Genomic DNA, 22,506 nt, shown 5'->3' with positions numbered 1-22,506 from the left:
TGGAGGGGGGCTTATCTTAATTTCAAGCCTCTGGCTCTTACACAGTCCTGCTCAGCCAGGAAATGGGCTGGCTTGGGGATTCTCTTCATTAGAGACATTCTTGTCAACAACCGGTTGGGCTCCTTGGAAGAAATCAGAATTAAGTATTATATTCCTGTTACTCACAAGAAAACTTATTCTCTTATTTCTAAAGCTGTGGGGCCTTGGCTTTCTGGCAAGATCGTCAACTGTGATAACTTCATTGTGCAGCTCAAATGGAATGATGGGGAAGTTTTTATTGCTATGACTACTAAGAAGATCTATAACATGCTTAAAAAAGATAATTACATTATTGACAGGATTAATAGTGCGTGGAAAATGGACTGGCTTGGCTCTAGATGGATTTTTTACTTTGATTGTTTTTGGCACTTGCATGTAGAGTCTTAGAAGCTTTGTGTTAGATGGCTCCTTTTGCTGCAAAAGCTTTCTATGGGATCTGTGTTGTCTTCTACTGGTGTCAAAGCTGTTTTTTGTTATATTTGTAATTGCCCTGAATCCTTCCAGCACTTGTTTTTCAATTGCATTTATGTAAGAGAATTTGGTCTCTTTTTTTCATTGTTTCAATGATTGGAAAGATAAGCCAGGTTTGTCTATGATTGATGCCTTGATTGGTCTTTGTGATATTTTTGGTTTACACCTTACCAAGTTCTGGTTTGCTCTTTCTTCTGAGATCTTTGGGTACTTATGGTGGAGGAGAAATGAAGAGATCTTCGAAAACAGCAGGAAAATCCTTACTGAGTTCAATTCTAAACTCACTCATTTTCATATCATGTCTGAGGTTTCCTTGGTGCTAGACAATCCTGAAGACAGATTCATGATTTTGGTTAGAGGAGTAATGCTGATCTAGAAGCAGGAGGTCTAGTCTGCCAGTTATTTTAATGTTTACAAAGACATGCTTAATCAAGAGGAGCTGCAGTCACTCAAGGAGTTCACAAGTAGCAAGTGTATTGATATATAAGCTGAAAATCAGAGAATTGCTGAAGAAAGAGCCAAGAAAGCACCATCTTGGGAAGACCCTATTCCTGCTGGGCCTGCTGTGGAACCTATTCTGGGGACGTTTGAGACTGACAAAGCTGATGTTAGTAATAACATCATTGGATCCTGGGATTAATCCAACTGTTTCTACTAGCAGACATTGGTTTTTGAATCTGAAATTTATGTATATCTTTGTATATGTGATGTAATGATCTTTTCTTTTGGGTAGTTGGATTGGTACCTACAGTGGTGCCTCCTAGTTTTGGTACTTTGATCAGTTTGGCCACTGAACTTGCATATTTTTGCTATGTTGCTTGCACTCTCTCAGTTTAATACTCTATCTCAATAGAGAAAAAAGGTTTAAGAGTAGAGAATGGTTCAAGTTAACTTCTAGTGCTACAGAATAATCATACTATATTGTTGATATCAATAGTTATAGATTATAAATTTGCAAGATGGTTCATGTAGATTAAGATTACGGCTCAAATGTCTCATTATAATATTTAGAATGTATAATTACATTTAAAGGACTTTTTAAAGTGTGGAGAGAAATATTTTATATTAATATGAACAAATGACTAAAGTAGGGCGATTTGAAGTGGATGTACAAAACTAAAGCATATAAACAAAACATGTAAGGGTGAATTGAAATAGTTGAAGCCCCCAAACCTTGAGATACAAAGTACATTCTATTCATGTGAGCAATTACTCCCCAAGGAAGCATGAAGGTGAGGAAGATCCGAACATGTAATTAAGAATGAAAAACAATGTTGTCGCATGCCTACAGCCTAATAATGTCAATCATATAATGGGTGAGGGTAAGGTGCTCTGCTTGACAATTCTAGACGGAAGCAAGATACTTATAGAACTTTTATTGACATATGAGGCTAAGAAGCGCTCAGTGGTAGAGATAAACCTGATAGAGATGAAGCACGTTTGCAAACATTCCTATATGGATGAGTTGTGCCCATTGTTAACATTAGTATCTACTATCAACATTTTAAAACCATGAATATATATTTGTTGTAGTAGTCAAACATTTAGTACAACTAATGTTAGTGTAGTTTTTTATTTTTTCTATTTTGCTAGGTTTTTCCTACACTTTTAATAATCTCGCTTAGGTTAATAAAGCATGTCTTATTAGGTGAATGGTTGTGAGGTGTCACCTTCCTACATGTGAGCATCCATTAGCTATCTTGGGAAGATACTTTGCTATCTTTAGTCCGATAGATGGTTGCTCCTCATTGGTTGGTGTTGCCACCTCCTCCCTCTTCCTAGCCTATATAAGCATGCTACCTGGCTTGTATTTGTATCTCTTGTTTTTGCATCCTCTTAATGCTATTTTGCTTCCAGCATTTGCATTACTCTCTTGGAGACTAACTCTATGATGCTATTTTGATTTTGTATCATTTGCATTCATAGTTTAGATATTTACTCTTTGCACTAGTTTTCTGGGTTATTAATCTTATCAGATTCTAACATGGTATCAGAGCTTTTCTATGTGCAAGAGTAGATTTTAGTTTCCTTATTTGAGAGATTCGGGGGGGCTAATAAACTTTATTGTAGTTTTTTGAAAAATGAAGTATGCTCTTCTCTTGCATCTTTGGATGATCCTGAGAATTAGAAAAGTTCTGACAAAAACGATTTTTTTCTGGGGTTTCAATCTCAAATCTGACAACCAACTTGCATATTTGGAGTTTTCAATCAATATTGCAGGTTCCAGCATCCCATTGATGGACTTAGGAAGTTCATCCAGCATTTGCATGTCACATTCTGGTTGTTGGGGTCGTTTTTTGATTTTTGGAGCCGTTTTTTACTGTTAAAGGCGTCTAATTTACACTACAGCAACATCTTTTGTACATCAGAAAGAAAAACGATTTGTGGGTTTTGTTCGCAGCCCCGAAAAACCATCTGGGTATCTTTTAGATTTTGCATGCAAGCTGTATATTTTGCAGAATCGAGCATGCAAAGCTACAGCCATACTCCTCTCCGTTGGCAGTCGCAGATTTGAACGCAGTTTTCAAATGTCTCATTCTTGCTCATACGGACTCCGATTTTGATGATTCTTGTTATGAACTTGGCTATTTTTTTGTGCTCTATCCATTAGTGGAGTTGTTTTTTTGATTTTCATGCATGAATTCTTCAGAAATTGCAGATTCTCAGCTGTGACTATGCACAGTTTTCGTTTTGGAAACTTCGGAGGATCATAACTTTCTCATACGACCTCGTATCGAGGCGATTCTTTTTTTGAAAGTGCATGATTTTTCGAGTAGATTGCAGTGGTGCTATTTGTTTCCTTGATTATTGTGCCCAAGTTTCACTTTTAGCATATGCTCTTCATGAGGAGGCCCTGTCGGTTTTTCTTCCGTAACTTGAGCATACGGACGTATTTTTTCGATCCAAAAAATGCGTCGGAAAGCTGGTTCTGAGACAGAGATGATGGTACAGGTGTTTTTGATTTTTTCTGTAGTCTGGTTGCCTGTTTTGGCAGTCAAAGCCAGATGTTCTATTTTACCTTTCGGGAGCCATATCTCGCTCATTCGGACTCTCTTCTGGGCTCGCCAGATATCGTTGGAAAGCTGGTTCTGTGAGTTATTCAGTTGCAGAGGTCTTTTATCCAGATTCTACTCCAGGTTCTTTCTCCTTCAAGCTTTGCACTTTCGCACTCTGGCAAATTACTTGGATTCTACAGGTCTTGGAATCTCTTCTTCTGTTCTTTTGGCTCACTCTTCTTTCTGACTTCTGAGCATTGTATGCTTCTATTCTATTGCATTCCTTTTTTTGTAAATGCACTGAGATAAAGTGCCTGCTTTTGCATATCTGAGATCTTGTACACCTTGTGTTTGTTTGTACTCGCACTCAGTTATAAAGTGCCATGGGGGGTCATGATGTTTTGCCATTTTGTGCTCATCCACCTTTGTCAAGTGAATTTTTCTTCCACGACATTAGCCCATGCAGTGTGTCGATGACACCGCCCTTTATCCTGTGCTTGTACTTCTATTGCACTGTTGGTGTTCTTGATTCTTATTCTTGCAGATGTTTTTGGCATTGCATTTCAGTGTTCCTGTCACCCCTCTCCCTATTCAGCATTATGGGGGGGTTCACCTGTTGGCTCTTTTGTTTCCTTGGTTTGGTTGAGTGATCTACGTATTCAGTTTTTGTTCCTATGTACTAGGCGAATGCAGTGGCTAGGCACCTATGCATTTTGGTGAGATGGTTCATCTACTATATAGACACTCATTCATTCCTATTTTTGGAGGTCACCTCTTTGATTGATTAGCTCTTCAGACTTCATCTTCTCTACCTGGTCATGCACTATTTCAGTGGGGGTTCCAGCAGTTTCTTCTGACAGTCTTTGCAACTTCATGCTTCAGAGATGCTTCATGTTCTTTCTTGTTCCTTTCTTTGGGACATTTCCTAGATTGGAGGCTTAGTTTCTTTCATCTAGTTCTTTTTCTTGTATTGGGTACCTGATCAGGCCTTGTTGCCGGGACCCATTTTCCTGCTTTCATAGCTTTGCTAGGTTAGCATCCACCTAAGCTTCGCTTATGGGGGTGTGTTAGTGTAGTTTTTTATTTTTTCTATTTTGCTAGGTTTTTCCTACACTTTTAATAATCTCGCTTAGGTTAATAAAGCATGTCTTATTAGGTGAATGGTTGTGAGGTGTCACCTTCCTACATGTGAGCATCCATTAGCTATCTTGGGAAGATACTTTGCTATCTTTAGTCTGATAGATGGTTGCTCCTCATTGGTTGGTGTTGCCACCTCCTCCCTCTTCCTAGCCTATATAAGCATGCTACCTGGCTTGTATTTGTATCTCTTGTTTTTGCATCCTCTTAATGCTATTTTGCTTCCAGCATTTGCATTACTCTCTTGGAGACTAACTCTATGATGCTATTTTGATTTTGTATCATTTGCATTCATAGTTTAGATATTTACTCTTTGCACTAGTTTTCTGGGTTATTAATCTTATCAGATTCTAACAACTAATACATTATGCTGAATAAGATTGAAGTAAACCTCTATCAGAGAGGTGTATTTGTAATTAAGTTAAGACTTAAGTTTACAATTATTCGTATAAATATTAATGTTTCCAAGTTCCTAATTTTTTTTTTCAAATTAAGTTTAATAAGTTAGGCTCATAGGTTTACCTCCTAATTGTTTGTGTATGATTTAGCATTTTACAAATTGAAGGCTAAGATTTTCATGAGTGAAACATTTTCTTGTACTCTTATTCCTAATAAAGAAACAATAAATAGCATGCAAAGTGGATTAATTTCTGTTGAATGGGATGACTGATTCACACTAACAAGATTTTATTCATTCATTTATGACAATGCCATGGTATCTTCTGTATTTGATAAGGAAAATTTATGTCAATAAAGCATGGGGATATGTGCATTATATTTGAGGTTCATATAATTTAGTAGCCCCCTATAAGATTAATAAAGCAGAAAATAATCCTGCAGAGTGATAAATAGGAAGAAAATGTGTCATTGGCTAATTTTTTTTTTTTGTGTCATGCAATTTCAGGTGGTAAATATTCAAAATTTAGCAGAAGAGATGGGTTTAATGTGTGTGCATGCATATAAACTCGATGCCTTAAAATCTGTCAAAACAGTTGATTCATCTGATGCAGTAAGCTCCTTATCTTCATTGTTGGCATGCAAGCAAATTGAAGACAAAAATTTGGAAGAGCAGTCCACCTGTACTAGTGGCGGAGAATATGACAAAATATTAAATCATTTGCAAGTTGTTTCAAAGGATTCAGAAGACAAAACAAATGGTAAGCAATTAGTTTTGTAAAGATAAATTGTCTTTTTCAAAAACTGATTAAAAATAAAGTTGAATGGCGAAGTAGATCAAATAGTTTCTAAACGCACAATGGCGAAGAATGGACAATTGAAATTATAAAACTTTATACACGGAGGTACATTTAGTAAAGAATCCTTCTATGAAGTTTCTTTTTTGGGTTAATAAATAAAGCCAGGTATTGTATTTTATAACTATATGAAAATTTCCAGAATTTAAAATTTTATGGTTATATATGACCTTGTATGATTTAAAAACTTGCTCATAATTATAACTTGCTTGATTCTGTAAATTTTTGTTTGTGGGTACCTTCAAAAGAGAGGCAGTAGCTTCAATACAAAGCTGAAAATAATATTATCAGTTCTGAAAGGAATACCCCCATGACATTTGGATTCAATCCATTTTTGCTAGCAGTGATGAAGGGCTTAGGCACCATTGCGTCTTGTTTTTCTCTTCTCCAATATGGAAGTTTTTTATGAGTGGCATAGTTTTTTACTTTGTGCCTAGCAGCGTTTTGATACTTGTGGGCTAGAGGAGTTTAGGAAGATGTACTAAATTTGGATGATGCTTCTGGAAGGCATGGTTATATGTCTGTTTTCCAAATTGTCATTCTGTAGAATCTGGGCCTTTTTGGGTTCATATTGGTTTCCCCTGTTTTGGACATGCGAAGTTTAGAAACAAGAAAGTTTGTTGACATGGCTTCTTGTTTTAAATCTTTCAAATGCTGAATTCAGATGATATATTGTAGGATGCAAATTGTGTAGCTAGTGATCTTAAACGTGCATGTGTAAAACAGTAAAGAGGTGGGAGGATCGCTGGATCTCAATGGAATTCTTGAGAATTTTTTTGAAGACATCTCACAGAAAAGGATGCAGAGATGAAGCAGTCTGTTGATGCTCTGTAATATTAGCCCCTCATATGATGTGCTAACTATATTCCTTGGGTTTCTGCAATTAATGATCAGTCTGCCATTTGTAGAGATGCCTTGACTGAAACTATATTGCTATAGCATTTGGGTAGATGTCTAGATCATTGCTGCAAAGCCTTGTGATGTCTCCATCCTAATGTTACATAAATTATAATTACAACAGTCCGGGGCTAGGGTTGTCTTACCGAATCAATATTTCCTCATAATATGATCCAGGATTTCATTGCTATAATCACAACGTGAAAGACATGCAATACACAAACACATGCTCACGTACACACATATATATAGTTTATCATCGGAGTTAGTCAAACCACATTATATTTAGAAACACATTTGAGAAGAGACATGATGGGTCCGCCCTAAGCCATATCTACATCAAGTGTAAGAGTGGATCTCTACTATAGCCCTCCTACTTGGTGGCTTGTACCAACTTTCCTATCCATGTCTCATCTCCCCACAAATAGCTGCCATCTTGTGGAGTCGGGAAAAGGCAATGAAGGGTTAGTTTACTTTGTAAGTGCCCTCTTTGTCTTTGGCCACAATGCCCCTTCTGGGATAGTGTACTTACAAGCCTGCTAGCCATGGAGTTTTGTAGCGAAGGATGTGGGCATAGGTTTTGGAGATAGGGGGACTAGGGGCCAAAATATGGGGACAACAAGGGGATGGTGGGAAATAGTGCTTGAGGAGGTCAATTCTCTATCATAGAGGCGTATGCTCAAGTATTAACTTCACACAAAAGGGAAATCATATACATTAGTAAGTGGCAAATCTAATCTATATGTGCATCTCAATCATATAAGATATGGAACAAGGAGGCATGTCAACGTGCCTTAAGACAACAATTCTCCCTCCATGCAATTCTCCTAAATCCCGTCGTGTGATTTTCACACCATCACCCCATTGCACATGGAGAGCCCTTCTTTTTCCTTTAGCAGGTAGGAGTCGTTGTCTTAGGCAACTTGAGTGGGTAACATTTTCAAGTCTCCAAGTCCAAGGGAGAGTTTGGGCAATTTTGGCTCGTTGGAAGTAATGTGTGTCCCGGGTTTGTGTGAAGGTATTGATGTCCTTTCTAGGTATTTTCATAGCCTAAGTCCAAGTGGGAGGATAGAATTTTAGTCTGAGTGGTAAAGGATTACATGCTTGGGAGAATGTCCTTAAAGTTTAGGAGGAAATCCTTAGTGCTAAGGATTCCCACCAGCAATCATTCCTCCTCAAAATTTTAAGGTTTCCCCTTTGGACAAAGTGATGTGCAACTGTTGGGAGGGATTTCTTGGACTTAAGTAGTCACAATGGCATGTTGGACCTACAAATGGTGATGACTAATTTGTAGCATCATGAAAACTTAAGCATTGTGTAAGTACTCTAGTGTTGTTATTAATTGACAACCAATTAACAAGAGTAAAAAGAATTGCAAGGTAGCGTAATCACTAGTAGATTGGCATGCCGGTCACAAGAAGAGGAATTGTGTTGTCAAGGCTACGACCAACAGATAGGGTATTTGAACATGGGTCATCTAAGCTGAGTCACCAATGATGTGGCAGGACTATAGGTTAGTTTGATAAGGAAGTGACATGCACACAATAAGAAGCGACTGATGTGGCTGAAGAAAGCAGGGACACAAGTCTAGATGTAGACTTATAGGAGGACAGGAAGGTATACGTGAATAGGCACCTATGTATAGGCAGTCATGGGTATTTTGTGATTAGCTCGCTTTTGGATTTCAAATTTTGAATTCATGTTTTGAGCGGGATAAATTTAGGGTTTTGAAACCTAGACAATGCAAGTGTATTTAAGGACAGTTGAACTTCATTGTTGTTATTGCTAAAGAAATTGTTGCTTAGAAATTTGTAGGTGAGCATGAAAGTTCACAGAGGAAAACTAGAGAGTAGAATAACAAACTGGTGCATTAGCATGAAAAGAGATAAGTGAACAAAGAACGTTTACAAAATTAAGTCAGAATAAAGGAAGGAGATCACAGAATCTTTGAAGGTAATCACAAAGGATCTACAAGGCAAGGTGTGCCATATTCTTAGATCTAAACCATTAGTTTTCTTTCTTACCATTGCAACTATTGTAAGCCTTTAATAATACAGACTTGTATTAAGCCTTTAAAATCCTCTAACAAGGTATCTCTTAGAAAGAGATCTAAATCTTCTCACATGGTAGCCTTAGCAAGCTTTTGTAATCCTAACAGATTATAATTATTTCTAATAGGATGAGTTCTGACATAGTGCAAGGTAGGAGAATCCCCAAAGGAGATGTCCTAGCCCCTAACAATTAATTACACAACAAAATATAAATAGTAACATAGAGATTTAGATCCAAACAATGCCATCTCTTATAATAGAATTATAAGATTTTTATTCAACATGCCCAGCTGTAAGGCCTTCTATGTTATGACCAAATATAAAAGTAATTACAATAAAAGTTTGCAAGATCCCGCAAGATCCAAACCCTAGCTAGCCCAAATCCACAATCTAGTAGAAAACTCCAAAACGAATCTGAACTTATGCTCACAAGCCACCAAGCACTCTTCTTGTTTTCCCAAGCCCACACTTAGCTATTAGCTCCGCTCAACTTCACTCCTCTCAACTACTCCATGTTTAATTGAAATAATGATTCTAGACCCCACAAGACCCTCTACTTATAGTAAACCAAGCCACAACTCGGCCTAGCATAATAAATATTAAATAAATATTCACATTAAATACACCCTCAAGCTACAAGTTGGCTTGGCAACAGACATTAGGAAATAACTAAATACTTATGACAAGCCCCACGTTTACAATGGATGACAACATAAGAGTATGCGGCCTTAGGCAGAGGTCCACATGCCATCCAACGATCCAAATCTAAGAACGCACACACCAACTCCCTCAAATCGAATCTTGCAAATACAATCTCCAAAGTCTGCCAGTAAATTAGGAACACACGACCAATAGTCACCAAAATGGCTCTAACTCCAAGACTATAACTCCAAACTCTATGCGCACTTAGGACAAAGTTACCCAATATGTCTTGAACACATCCCCAACTGCACAAACCACAACTGCACAAATCTGAGCTCAAAGCTCCTTCATACAAGATTGTTGGCTTCCCTAGGATGCTCCTGCATCAATTTCTCAAAAGGAGCAGATGTAAGGCTTTATTAGAGCACTCTCTTACTTATGAGGAAAGGCTAGTGGCTTTTTATTACTCCCACTGTGGTTTTCACCCTCACATCGAGGGTTTCTATGCATAAATACCTATGTCATTGATGTATGCCTTTTGTGATCTTATATGGTTTTATTGTATTGCATTTGTTACCGTCTTACTAGTTAAGTGATTGGTAACTAGTTTTGTGAGTAAGATTGCTATTATAACAGGTAGAAAAGTTCGTACTAATTCATCCTTCCCCCTCCGCCCCCTAGTACCGGTTGGGACCAACAGGATTTTTATTACAGTGGCAAACTAGTCAATGCAATACTTAAACAATGAAGAGAAGGAAACGATAATTTTTTCTCAAGGATAATTGTCGCACCATATTTGGTGGAAATCCTTAGTGCTAAGGATTACCCTATTGCACAGTTTGTCATTGATGTCACAGATGATACTAGTAAAAGTATGAAGATAAAGGAAAAAATTGTTATACTTACCAGTGATCGTTTTCTGTAATGAACTTCAGTCATGATAGAAATGGAAATAATCATTATAGATTTTGGAAGAACAACACATCTAAAATATTGGATAGTATATCAGTTTTCTTTTTAGCCAAAACTTGTTTGTTTGAGAACTTGCTTTGTCTCTGTTCACAGGAAATACAGAAGTTATGTGCGTACAGGACAAGAATGTATATCCAAAGAATTTCTGAATTTTGTGGAAAATAATTTGTTTAAATGATTTTGTCCTTTCTGTGAATCGACACTGTCTAGTTGCTAACCCAATAGGTGATTTTCAAGCAAACTAATATATCTGAGAATCTTCAGCGGTGGTTTGTTTTTATGATTAATCTTCCTGCTTGCAGCCCAATAAATGCTTAATGTATAAAAGAGAGTTTGAATCAAAAAGAGAGTTTGAATCAAACTTGTATGAACAGGACGTGTATATAGAGACAAATTGAAGCCACAACCAAAGATATGCTCACCTGAAATATTGTGTGGAGAAAGTATTGACTAAAAGACAAAATTAGGAAAACACAAATGGGAACTTTTCTTGGTACCGGGTGCTGTCTGTGTGGCAGCTCGATAATAATGATACAATCTTATTAAAGTTTTGGATGACTTTATTAGTGGGTACAAATTACATAATATTTCATCAGATTCAATGAAATATCGAAATAATGCATCAGTTTATTATTGGTGATGTGTTTCATATTAAGTTATTTAAATTTTGTCAGACAGTTTTATTACCGAGTGATGGAAGTTGGAATGAATCTCAACAAAATCAACCTCTATATATTTCGTATTACTGTGTCCATTTTGTATCGAACTTGAATAGAATACTTTTGAAAAAGTCGATTACATGAGCAGAAAAAGTATCGAGAGTACATATTATTATTAGAAGAGCATACAGATGTAAACAAGTTTTTGAGATTATATAAAATCAGAGAAGCAGATTGATAAAACATTCAGAGAAAAGGATACATCAGGGACAGAGAGCAATGTAGAAGTTCAGAAGAAGATTTGTGACAATATACAGAGCAGGTATATTTAATTTAATTGTATGTTGAGTTTTGATATGTCACAGGATTTGAAAATATTATGTTGAGATTTTGAAGAAAATGTCTGTGAGACAATTGTCCCTGATTTGATAATTATCAGAAGTTCAATTTAAGTCTGAATTTTAAAAAAAAGATGTTTCGATGTTCAGTACAGTGATATCAGACTTAGCCAGACTTTCAGAAATTCAATTCAATCTTTATATAGAGATAACAGAATGTTCTAAAGCAAACTAGATTGTGGTCTGAATCCTAATTTGTCAATCAGTTGATGCTTATACAGATTAAGTGGGTGCTCAGTTTAAGAGAGTTGTAGCTCTGAGAAAAGGGGTTGTTGCTTCTAGCAGTCTGGGTGTTGGTGGTTTTTCTCGAGTTGGGTTTCCATGTTATATCTTGTGTACTCTTCTTGTGGATTGTGTTTATTTGATTATTGTTGTTGATATTATGGTACATTGATGAAATATTTAACACAGATTTAACAACAAATTAAATTAGCAAAAGGTTTCAGTATAATCCTAATTCACCCCCACTCTTAGGATTATTATTGTGTTCTACATACCCCCAGTGGAAATCCTTAACGTTAAGGATTTCCCCCTTCTCCTTGTCAACCCCAAAGAAATGCAAGATCATGCTAAGGCATAGCAAATAAAAAATTAGTGAAAGAATTGGCATTAGGGGCGAAAAGACAAGTTTTGGGAGTCTAAGTGGCAAAAGTGAATTCAATGGAAATCCTTAGCACTAAGGATTTCCACCACATTAAACCTCTCAAATTCCACCACCATCTAAGGCATTTAAATCCAATTTATGGGATGAAGGCAACATCATGAGTGAAAATAGAACAAGGAATCACCAAGGAATGTTAAAATGAGGTAAATTTTGAGAAAATCATACCCGGAGGAAATCCTTAGCGCTAAGGATTTCCACCACATTTTTTCCCCTATTGTTTTTGCATCAAAATGCATTTCAAACAGGTGTTGGAGGTAAAGGATGTTGAGTTAGGATGAAATTGAGCGACAATGATGAAGTTTGGAAGGTTTTAAGACAAAGGAGGGCTACACCATATTTGGTGGAAATCCTTATCGCTAAGGATTCCCACCAGTCAACTCTTATCCTCTATAATCGCAAAAACTGCCTGCCATGAATTATTTTTGCAGCCCAAGGATGGAAGTAAATGAAGCACCAAGTGAACTTGGTGGAAATCCTTAATGCTAAGGATTTCCACTGGTGAAAATCCTTAGCACTAAGGATTTCCACTACATCAATCCTCCAAACTTGGAATTTCCCCCTTTCCTTGTGTAAATTGAAAGACAAATTGAATGGGCAGATTGGAGAGTTGTGAGAAATGAATTTTAATGCTAAACGAGAAATCTATTTTGTTCATTTGTTTTTCAGATATTTTTTCGCAAACTTAATGCTTTTCTCCATTGTCTTGCAAGGTAAATTCAAGGAGGGCTGAATTGAAATTTATTCTTGGAAAATCTTGGAAAATCGTAGCGTTGTTGGTGCACATACCCTCCATCGTCATGTCTAATGATACTAATCAGAATGATTTGATTAGTTAGTAATCATAACAATGTATCTCATGGTTAAATCGATCCGACAAATACTACAACATTAACACAGGTGACTTTTTAATTGAGGCTGTGGTGAATATTTGCAGAAGAATGTGTCCCATCTTAAGGCACCATCAATCACTCTTCATTTGCACAAGAGAGTGAGATACATTTGCTGGATATTGGCAGAAATTGGGTGGCTAAGTCACAACATATCAATTTGTTTAGAAGAAGTATTTAGTCATCCCTATCATGGAGGCATTGGAAGTTTAACAAGGTTGCAGCTGGTTGTGGAGAGACATTTTGTCCTTTAGTTATTGGCAATGTTGCTTTGCACACACAGCTGGGTATGAACATCAACAAAGGCTGGACAGTAATAGCAAACTCAAAATACAACAACTTTACTCAGTGTTGGAGTTTGATTGAGGGAGATCAGAGCATAAAGATGAACTTGTACAGGTGCATTGTTTTTACCAGCAGTCTATGCATCCATCATTACATTTACCTGGTCTGGAGTGAATCATTTATCTGGTTAAGCATTTAGTAATCTTATTGGGCAGTGGTATTGAAGTCTAGAAACACAGACATCTGTTATATATTTGTAGTTGATAACAGGTCTTCTCTTATATAGAAGTCTGAATATTCTTGTTACCTAAGCTTTTAGTCAGAAAGAAAGTTCGCAATATGTTTGACAAAATGACTCAATAAGTCGCAATGTTCTGAAATTAGTTTTCATGCCAAATGTTTCTTAAAAGCTGTTGTAAAAAGATTGCTAATTGGTGAAGCTTGCTTTGATGCTAAGTGTTAGGATTTTTGTCTTTGCAATACAAGTAATTATGTTTGCTTTCTATTATCATGCAATTATTTGACAGAATCCCTATGCAAGGAATTCGTATTTTTTAATGTGTACTTTTAGCTCAAAAACTTAAAATTTTTAGTCCAGATACTGCAAACCAACTATTTGCCAAAATGTCTGAGACAAAACTGAAAAATTTGAGGAAAGAATAGAAAGGGGTTCTTACAGTGGTATCAGAGCCAAGGTCCTACCATCCTTTGGGTCTATTATAGTTCGAGGCAGCCGAGTGACAGGGAGTTAATGTAACATGCTATTTGTCTGTAGCCAATTAAGAACTATATTATATAGTAATCTATATTCGTTACAGGTTGAAAAAGTGACAGTTATAACAGTTAATTCACATGAAAGAGAAATACAGTAACAAAGTAATTTAGTTCACATGAAATACAGTTATAACTTCCATACCTATTAACTTTCAACTTCTATATAAAACATTTCAGAGATAACATAATGAAATTTCAAATTAAATAATGTGGTATATAATTATGACAATGATAAATGAAATGTACGAAAGACTCAAGTACCATACATGTAGAAGATAACCAAGCCTCGACATTTGGCAGAGGAGAAGCATTGCCATGGGCTTAACCTCCCAATCACGGATCTTTACTTATCCCCACACAATCTCTTTTGAGAAAGGCCCTCCCTACCTCAGGGTTAGGCTTGGGGCACCATGGTCCTGCCACCCGAGCATCGCGGTGTTAGAGTGTTGGCTAGGCAGCAGATAAGGCTGTGGGTATCCTCCATCAAGCTCTCCTCTCTCAGCTAGCACTCTAGCCTCTAGTGGTCACTGCGACAAGAATGCCACTAACCTGCCTTGGCCAAGGATTTCAGTGGGCTACTAATTATGCCTGATTACCCCACCACTTGACTTGACAACAATAGTTATATTATTGGACAACCATGAGCTGACTCAGTTTTCTTTATGCAGTTTTATAATTAGATACTTTCATTTCTTATCTCATTTGTTCTTGCAGGGATGTTAGCTCCTCCCACCCTTTTCGCTTGACCATTCCGGTCTTTATGGGTGCTTCCTAGGAGATCTTGAAATTATATTCAATTCTGGTATCAGTTTGTGTATTCTATATTCAATGTCATTTGTACAAAAAAAATTTCATGGCACCAATTGCTGATCTTATCTCAGAGGCATATTGCCACCACCTCTATATAAGCCAGCATGAATAATAATATGCACAATAAGCATTTTGGTGCTTGCATAAAACATATCATACACATAATCGGAAATTGGAATACAAATACAAATTACTTGCAGTGATTACAATGACAACTTATGGTTTTCACAACAATATTATCAGCATACAATCCTTATGCTTGCAACATAACAAGGAAGAATGAATACATAACCTGCTATAAGGGATGCATTGCATTGTGCGGATTCGAGATCATTGTTCTCGTCTGGCAGGGGGCAATGATAACACTATAAAAATGATGGAAAAGAAGTATTGGCAGATCTTAGACTATACTCTAGGCTCTTGAGAAAATACATAGCTTTCTCTCAATGAAATATGTTGTTACCATAGTCCTTGGCTTATTGGCATGAGATATAATGAAATTGTAGAGCATAAAGGGGTGCTTGGTAAAAAAAGGCTCGCATAGTCTTGGCTAGAACATAAATAAACAATCCTGCAAACACATGCTCAGTTATAAGAAAAGGCCGAGGTGGCGGACATAAGGGCAGATATCGGTTCCAAAAGGAAATTACATATCAAATTGATTCAAATGACTACCTCCATAGATTGAAATATTTGAAAAAAAAAAAAGACCGATAAAAGATGGGCAATCACATAAAACAATAAGGAGCAATATTTAAATTATAAAGGTTCTCCCTTCAAAAAATTGTTTAAAAATATATTGGCACATGGTACCTGTGAAACCTCTATTTGTATGTACATATATACATATATGTGCATAAATTTAATCATATATATCTTTTGTATTATTATATTAATTTACGTACACACATATATACATATGTAAGTGCAAGTATAGATGTCATGATAACATGGTGTCAATACATGGAGATATACTTAGGAGACTCCACAATGATCTCAAATAGAAAAGGTAACAATTTTTATTATTATTTAAATGCTTGATATTTTTCTTGATAAGATGAACTGACTGGTTAGCTCATGGTTGTCCAAGGTATACTCTTTCTTACCTAGTCACCAAATCCTTAACCAAGATGGTTAGAATCCATACTTGATGGTCTGTCAATGAACTTTTGGTGCCCCCAATCCCTAGCTCTCGTTTAGTAGTACTTCTCCCCTTGGTCGTGTTTTGTAACCAAGAAGAATTTCCACGATAATAACATACTCCTCAATTTAAATCAAGATAACTATAATCAATAATCATTTTTATAATCATCATAACAGCTAACCACCAATTCAAATAAACAACTAACTTTTCAAAAATAATAAATATTCATTTTTTGTTAGAAAATTGTGACGAACAACTAATATGTCATCTCTACATGAATTAAAACGAACAACTATATTTCCATTTCACATTATCATAATATTCAACTATTTATTTAGCCAATTGAAATTCACATGAATTACATAATGACTAAATGATTATTTGAATTGGCAAGATTTGGGATGTAACATACCCACCCCCTTGTGTTTCATCATCCCCAATGAACTTTACAATACAAATGGAACAACATTCTAATTAAATAAAAAATACGATGTTCTAGGTGGCATTCCAATAGAGTTTATTTATAGCTCAAGTCCTTGAGAAAAGATGAGAAAATTTCTGGAAGATCTCATCATAGTATTCCCAAGTAGCATTTTCCTCAATATATTGGTCCCACGAGACCTTGCACTGGGTTATGTCCCGATTCTATAAGCGAAGCTGATGCACCTTGAGTATTCTAAGCGACTCTATTTCCACCACCCTTAGGTCTCGTACCTGCAACTGCAAGAGGTTCCAATCAATTATATGCTCATGATGGGTGATATATTTCTTAAGATATGATACATGGAATACATTATGCATTCTGGCAAGGACAAGAGGTAGTGCAATTTTGTAGGCTTTCGGGGTTATGAGTTCTAACACCTCAAATGGTCCCACATATCTCGGGGCTAATTTGGCATTCCTCCCAACTTTATTTTTGTTTTTCTGTTGTTTTACCTTAAAGAGAACCTTTTCTCCTACTGAGAATACTCCAGGTATCCTTTTTGCATCTATATAACTTTTTTGTCGGTTGTTTGCCTCTTTCAATATCTTACAGATCTGAATTACCTATTCTTCCATCTCTAATAGCATCTCAGCCCGACGATGATTTTGTCTTCAATTCAGTTCCAACTTACAGGGGTTCAACACTTATGCTGTATAGGGCCTCACGAGGTGCCATCTTGATAGCAGATTGGTAAGAGTTGTTATAGGAAAACTCTACTAGGGGAACTTCATACATTTCCCATTGATATTGTCGATCCATGCAATATACTTTTAAGAGATATTTAATCCCTGATTTACCCTTTCTATTTGGCCATCAGTCTCAAGGTGATAGGCGGAGTTGATATTTAGCTTGGTTTACAAAGCCGAGAACAAGGTTTGTCAAAACCTAGATGTTATTCTATCATCTCTATTGGATATAATTTTCTTTGGTACTCCGTGGAGTCTGAAAATTTCTCTAACAAACTTGTGAGCAATCTTTGGTGCTCCATCTGTTAAATTACCTGGTATAAAATGAGCCACCTTGGTTAATTGATCCACAACCACTAAGATGGTATTATGTCGGTTCCGGGTCATGGGTAACCCTTGAATAAAATCCATGGTAATTGTTTGCCACTTCCACTTTGGAACCTCATTTGGATGCAATAGCCCATCTGGATAACGGTGCTATGCCTTGACCCTCCGACATTCAAGGCATCCTGCCATGTACTCCGCTATTTCTCTTTACATCCCTTTCCAAAAGTACAAAGGTTTCACATCCGCCAACATCTTGGTCACCTCAGGGTGTACGGAATACAAAGTAGTATGAATTTCTCCTAAAATCATTCTTTGAATTTCAGGATTCTTGGGTATATACATCCTACCCTTGTATCTCAAGAGTCCATCCTCTTCTAATTGTCTTGGGGATCCCTTTGAAGTGATTGACTAAACTCGTTATAGATGTAGTCACTAGGTAGACACTGTAGTACCTACTCCTTGAGTCCAGAGTTAATTGCCACTATAGCTGATATATGCCTTTGTTGTCTCAAGGCGTCTACTACCTTGTTTTCTTTTCCTTTAATATAATTGATCTCAAAGTCATAGTCTGCTAGAAACTCTAACCATCTTCCTTGACGAGTATTGAGGTTAGGCTAAGAATATATATTTCAATCCATGATGGTCTAACCGGAGTTCAAATGACTTCCCTATTAGATAGTGCCTCCCCATCTGAATAGCATGAACAATGGCTGCTAATTCCAAGTCATGCGAGGGATAATTTTGTTCATAATTTTTCAATTTTCTAGATTCATAGGCAATAACTTGATCTTCTTGCATTAATACACCTCCTAACCCCTCCCCAGATGCATTTGTTATATCTATGAATTGACCTTTTGGATCAGGTACTCTAAGTATTAGAGTGGTAGTTAACTTTTGCTTTAGATATTTGGAGGTTGCTTGGCATTTTTCAATCCTAGGAAACTTCTTCCCCTTCCTTTGGAGTGAGGTGATGGGGTACGAAATTCTAGAGAAGTCTCTAACAAACTTTCTGTAGAATCTAGCTAAGCCCATGAAGCTCTTGATCTCTAACACATTCTTATGCACCAACCAATCTTTGGTTGGCTTGAATTTGGCGAGATCTACAACTATTCATTGAGATGATATAATGTGCCCTAGGTATTGAATTTCCTTTTGATAAAAGGAACACTTGGATAGTTTCTCATATAGTTTATGTTCTCGTAGCCTCTGTAAGAATATCTCTAGATGCTTCTATTGTTCCTCCTCATTTTGGGAAATAAATGAGAATATCATCAATAAAAACTAACACAAATTTATCCAAGTAATCTTGGAAGATGATGTTCATAAGGTTCATGAAGGCTATCGGAGCGTTGGTTAGCTTGAAGGGTAGTATTGTGAATTCATAGTGATCGTACCGGGTTTTGAAGGCAGTTTTGTGAATGTCCTCTTCCTTGATCCACAACTGGTGATATCCAGACCTTAAATCGGTCTTGGAAAATATGACTACTCCTCTCATCTGATCGAATAGATCGTCAATTCTAGGAAGTGGATACCTATTCTTAATGGTGACCTTGTTAAGTATCCTATAATCTATCCACAACCTCATAGTTCCATCCTTCTTCCTGACAAACAACACTGGAGCTCCCTCAGGTGAAACACTGGGTCAAATAAGTTTCTTATCTATCAAGTCCTGTAGCCGCACTTGTAGTTCCATTAATTTGGTAGTGGTCATTCGATTGGGCTCTCTTGATATGGGCTCTTCCCCGACTACCAAATCTACAATGAAATCAAATACTCTAGACGAAGGTAAACCGAGGAGTTCTTTTGGAACACATCCTAAAGTTTCTTAAGATATGGATACTTGTTCTTGAAGGATTCTTTCAATTTTTCTCTAACTTCCCCATCTTCAAAGATGTAGTCATCTCGATAAGTGGTTTCTAAGGGTTCCCTCAAGTCTTCTATCTTTATAGCGAAGATTTCACACCCCTTTCTTCTACATCTTTTAAGTTGTATAGTTGAGATCTAACAAGGTTTTACCTCATGTATAATTCCTTGACTGTTCACGGGGTTTCCTCGATCATCTAGACACTCTACTGTCTTGGCAAGATATACCTTTTTTTCCTTATGCTCATTGAGCCAATTTATCCTCATAATGATGTCATAGGACCCTAGAGGTGAACAAACTACTTTTGCGTTATGCTCACTGAGCCAATTTATCCCCATAATGATGTCATAGGACCCTAGAGGTGCTACGTACAGATTTACCTCTATAGAGAAGTTCGGAAAATCTCCACGGGCCTCAAACATACACTGCTCTATCTTAGCCCTTGTCTGGTTTGTGTACTCAACAATCCACGGTTTTGCCATAAATCCAATTCTCTTAGGAAATTTACTTAACAATTTCAGGGAGATAAAACATTCAGTTCCTCCTGTATCAATTAGTATAGAAATAGGGTTTCCATAGATCTTACCCGGAGATTCTATTGGGCCCAATTGCTGCTCGGCTTGCCAATTGTCTAGTTTTGCATGTATCCTTTGCTGATAGATGACCTGTTGTGGAGGTAGTGGGGGTCGTGGCAGCTGGCTGGTATTTGTCTTGTTAGGACACTTGTTGGCATAGTGATCCCCACCACAAGTAAAACATCCTAATAGTGGTCCTTTCTTTTCATTCCCTTTATTACCTCCGTTAAAACTGGAGTTACCCTTAAAATCCTTACCACTATTTCCTTTGAAGTTCTTAAAACTCTTTTTATGAGGTCCTGAATCTGAGCTATCTGTATTCCAGCTACTTTTCCTCTTATTATCTCAGATAGAATCATCCGTTTTGATTTTGTGCTCTTGTTGGATGGCTCTCTTCAAAGCTTCCTTCATGGTTTGCAAAGCAAGGACATCCATCGCTTGCCCGGTCCTATTATTTAAGCCCATAACAAACTTTCTAACCTTTATGTTTTTGTCTTGTTGATATGGGGGAACATACTTTAGTAATCAGATGAAATTTTCCCAGTACTTGTGCACAATCAAATCCTCTTGCTTAAGGTTTTGGTAGTCTAATAGCTTTTGATCGTAGAAGGTTTGGTGCAACCATCAGTTTTTGAAAATGGAGACAAACCTGTCCCACGTGATTTTTCGAAATCCCAGCCCTTCCTAAAGGCAAATATACACTTTAGCACTTCGACATTGTGACTTTTATATGAATCTTGAACTCTTAAGACTTCGAAAATGCATGATGATGAGACAACTGATGTGAAAGGCATGAAATTTGGTAAATAGATTTTAAAAAGTTCCAGTTTCAAAGCTCAATATGATTAAATGACATAACTAGAGCACTCTGCAGAACGTTAACTACTTGCAGCTTTCAAATAATGCTAGGCTTCAGATGATTGAGATAACTCAAGGACAATTGGACCTTTCAGCTCCCACCAATGCCAAACTTTCACGATCACATTGAAAACAACACTAACACAAGATACACTAATTGAACTGGTGCTTCTAGTCATCCATAAATGACAATGAACACATGGAAAACTCGTCAACACTTTTCAATATACTTGGGGAAATTTAAGTGATGCACGAGCTTTCCCTTGTCTTGAAGTTCCTCTGAGATATTTACCTTGGTTATGTGGAATGGTTGCATAAGCTTGTAATTCTTTTGGGTAATTTGTGAGCAGTAATTTTTACCACATATCTTTGTCATAGCATTAGTCAGCTAGTGCAATACATCTTTACTCCCCTAGCAACAATTTTTTAAACACTAAAGGTTGCCAGAATTATACAACTTGTTCTCTTATTTGAATACACTTTTTCCATGAACATATATTTTTGTTTATCAAGCAGAAAAATAAGTTATTAATAATGCTATAGCATAGCTCCTATTATTGATATGGATATAAAATGCATTATTGTTTATTTAAGCTATCTGTTTATAAGATGGCACGTGCAACTTATCATTTTTTAAACATTTTTTGTTGTTTCTATTGTGAACTAAGTAATATGATCAAACACAGTTTATATCTTTAAGCATGGGAATTTATATATTTTGAATATTTTCGATATGATTCATCATAGTTTCTCTTGTTTGCACTCCAGATCACAACATGGTTCTGTTATCTTTACATATTCTATAAGCTATGCTTGTTACTTGTCATCTTCTAGGTATTTGTAATAGTAAACTCTTGTGAATTTGATTTGGGGTACAATTGCTTGCACCAGGCTTCAAGACCTCTAGTCTAGAACGATATATAAGCAAAGCAAAGGAAAGAAAAGCTGCAAGGAAAATGAAGAATGGACCAGGTAGGGGCCAAGATTTGGGTGGTAGGGCTCAACAATCTAGAGGTTTTGAGATCAATAGTTTTGATCGAATTCTTCTTGATGCTCCTTGCTCTGCTTTAGGTTTAAGACCACGTCTGTTTGCTGGAGAGGTAACACTGGTGTATATGAAAATAATATTTCAGAAGCCTTTTAGCTTTTTAAGATGAACTTATATTTTATACCATGTGTTCCTTTCAAACAAATCGTACTAGTGCAGATACTATTCTACATGTACATGCAAATCAAATAGTTCATGTGGTTGCACACTTGGCTTCCAAAGCTTGATATTTATATCAGTTATTTTCATTGTCAGGAAACACTAGAAACCTTGAGAATGCATAGCAGATATCAGAAAAGGATGTTTGACCAAGCAGTTCAACTTGTTCGACCTGGAGGAATAATTGTTTATTCAACGTAAGTTTGTAATGTGGACGTGGGAATCTTTATTCTAAACAGTAATATTTTCACTACAATGGTAGTGGTAAGAATGACTTACAGTGCATCAGTATTGACAGTTAAATTTGATTACTTCTCTGTTTAGAATCTAGGAGAGTTATGTGGTTGTGTATTAAACAATAGTTCAATTTGCTGCTTTTCTCACATTCTTCTACATTAGACAAGCTTAGCATAAGATGTCTTCCAT

At 36.6% G+C, this 22,506-nt stretch overlaps 1 protein-coding gene across 3 annotated transcripts in view; it reads left to right on the top strand.

Annotated features, from left to right (window-relative positions):
- Nucleotides 1–22,506, top strand: part of LOC149578640 (NOL1/NOP2/sun family protein) — a 193,613-nt gene that overhangs the window by 76,087 nt on the left and 95,020 nt on the right. For all 3 annotated transcript variants that reach the window (XM_089830592.1, XM_089830599.1, XM_089830602.1), the window contains 3 exons: nucleotides 5,548–5,800; nucleotides 21,765–21,973; nucleotides 22,177–22,277. In XM_089830592.1, the coding sequence (XP_089686718.1) occupies nucleotides 5,548–5,800; nucleotides 21,765–21,973; nucleotides 22,177–22,277 (563 nt within the window). The remainder of the gene's footprint in view (nucleotides 1–5,547; nucleotides 5,801–21,764; nucleotides 21,974–22,176; nucleotides 22,278–22,506) is intronic.

The sequence above is a fragment of the Cupressus sempervirens genome, chromosome 1, assembly GCF_028749045.1.
Source record: "Cupressus sempervirens isolate cs-2001-9-10 chromosome 1, ASM2874904v1, whole genome shotgun sequence".
Taxonomy (NCBI): Eukaryota; Viridiplantae; Streptophyta; class Pinopsida; order Cupressales; family Cupressaceae; genus Cupressus; species Cupressus sempervirens.
The sequence above is the reverse complement of the archived record's forward strand: the minus strand, read 5'-3'. Positions and strand labels throughout refer to the sequence as shown.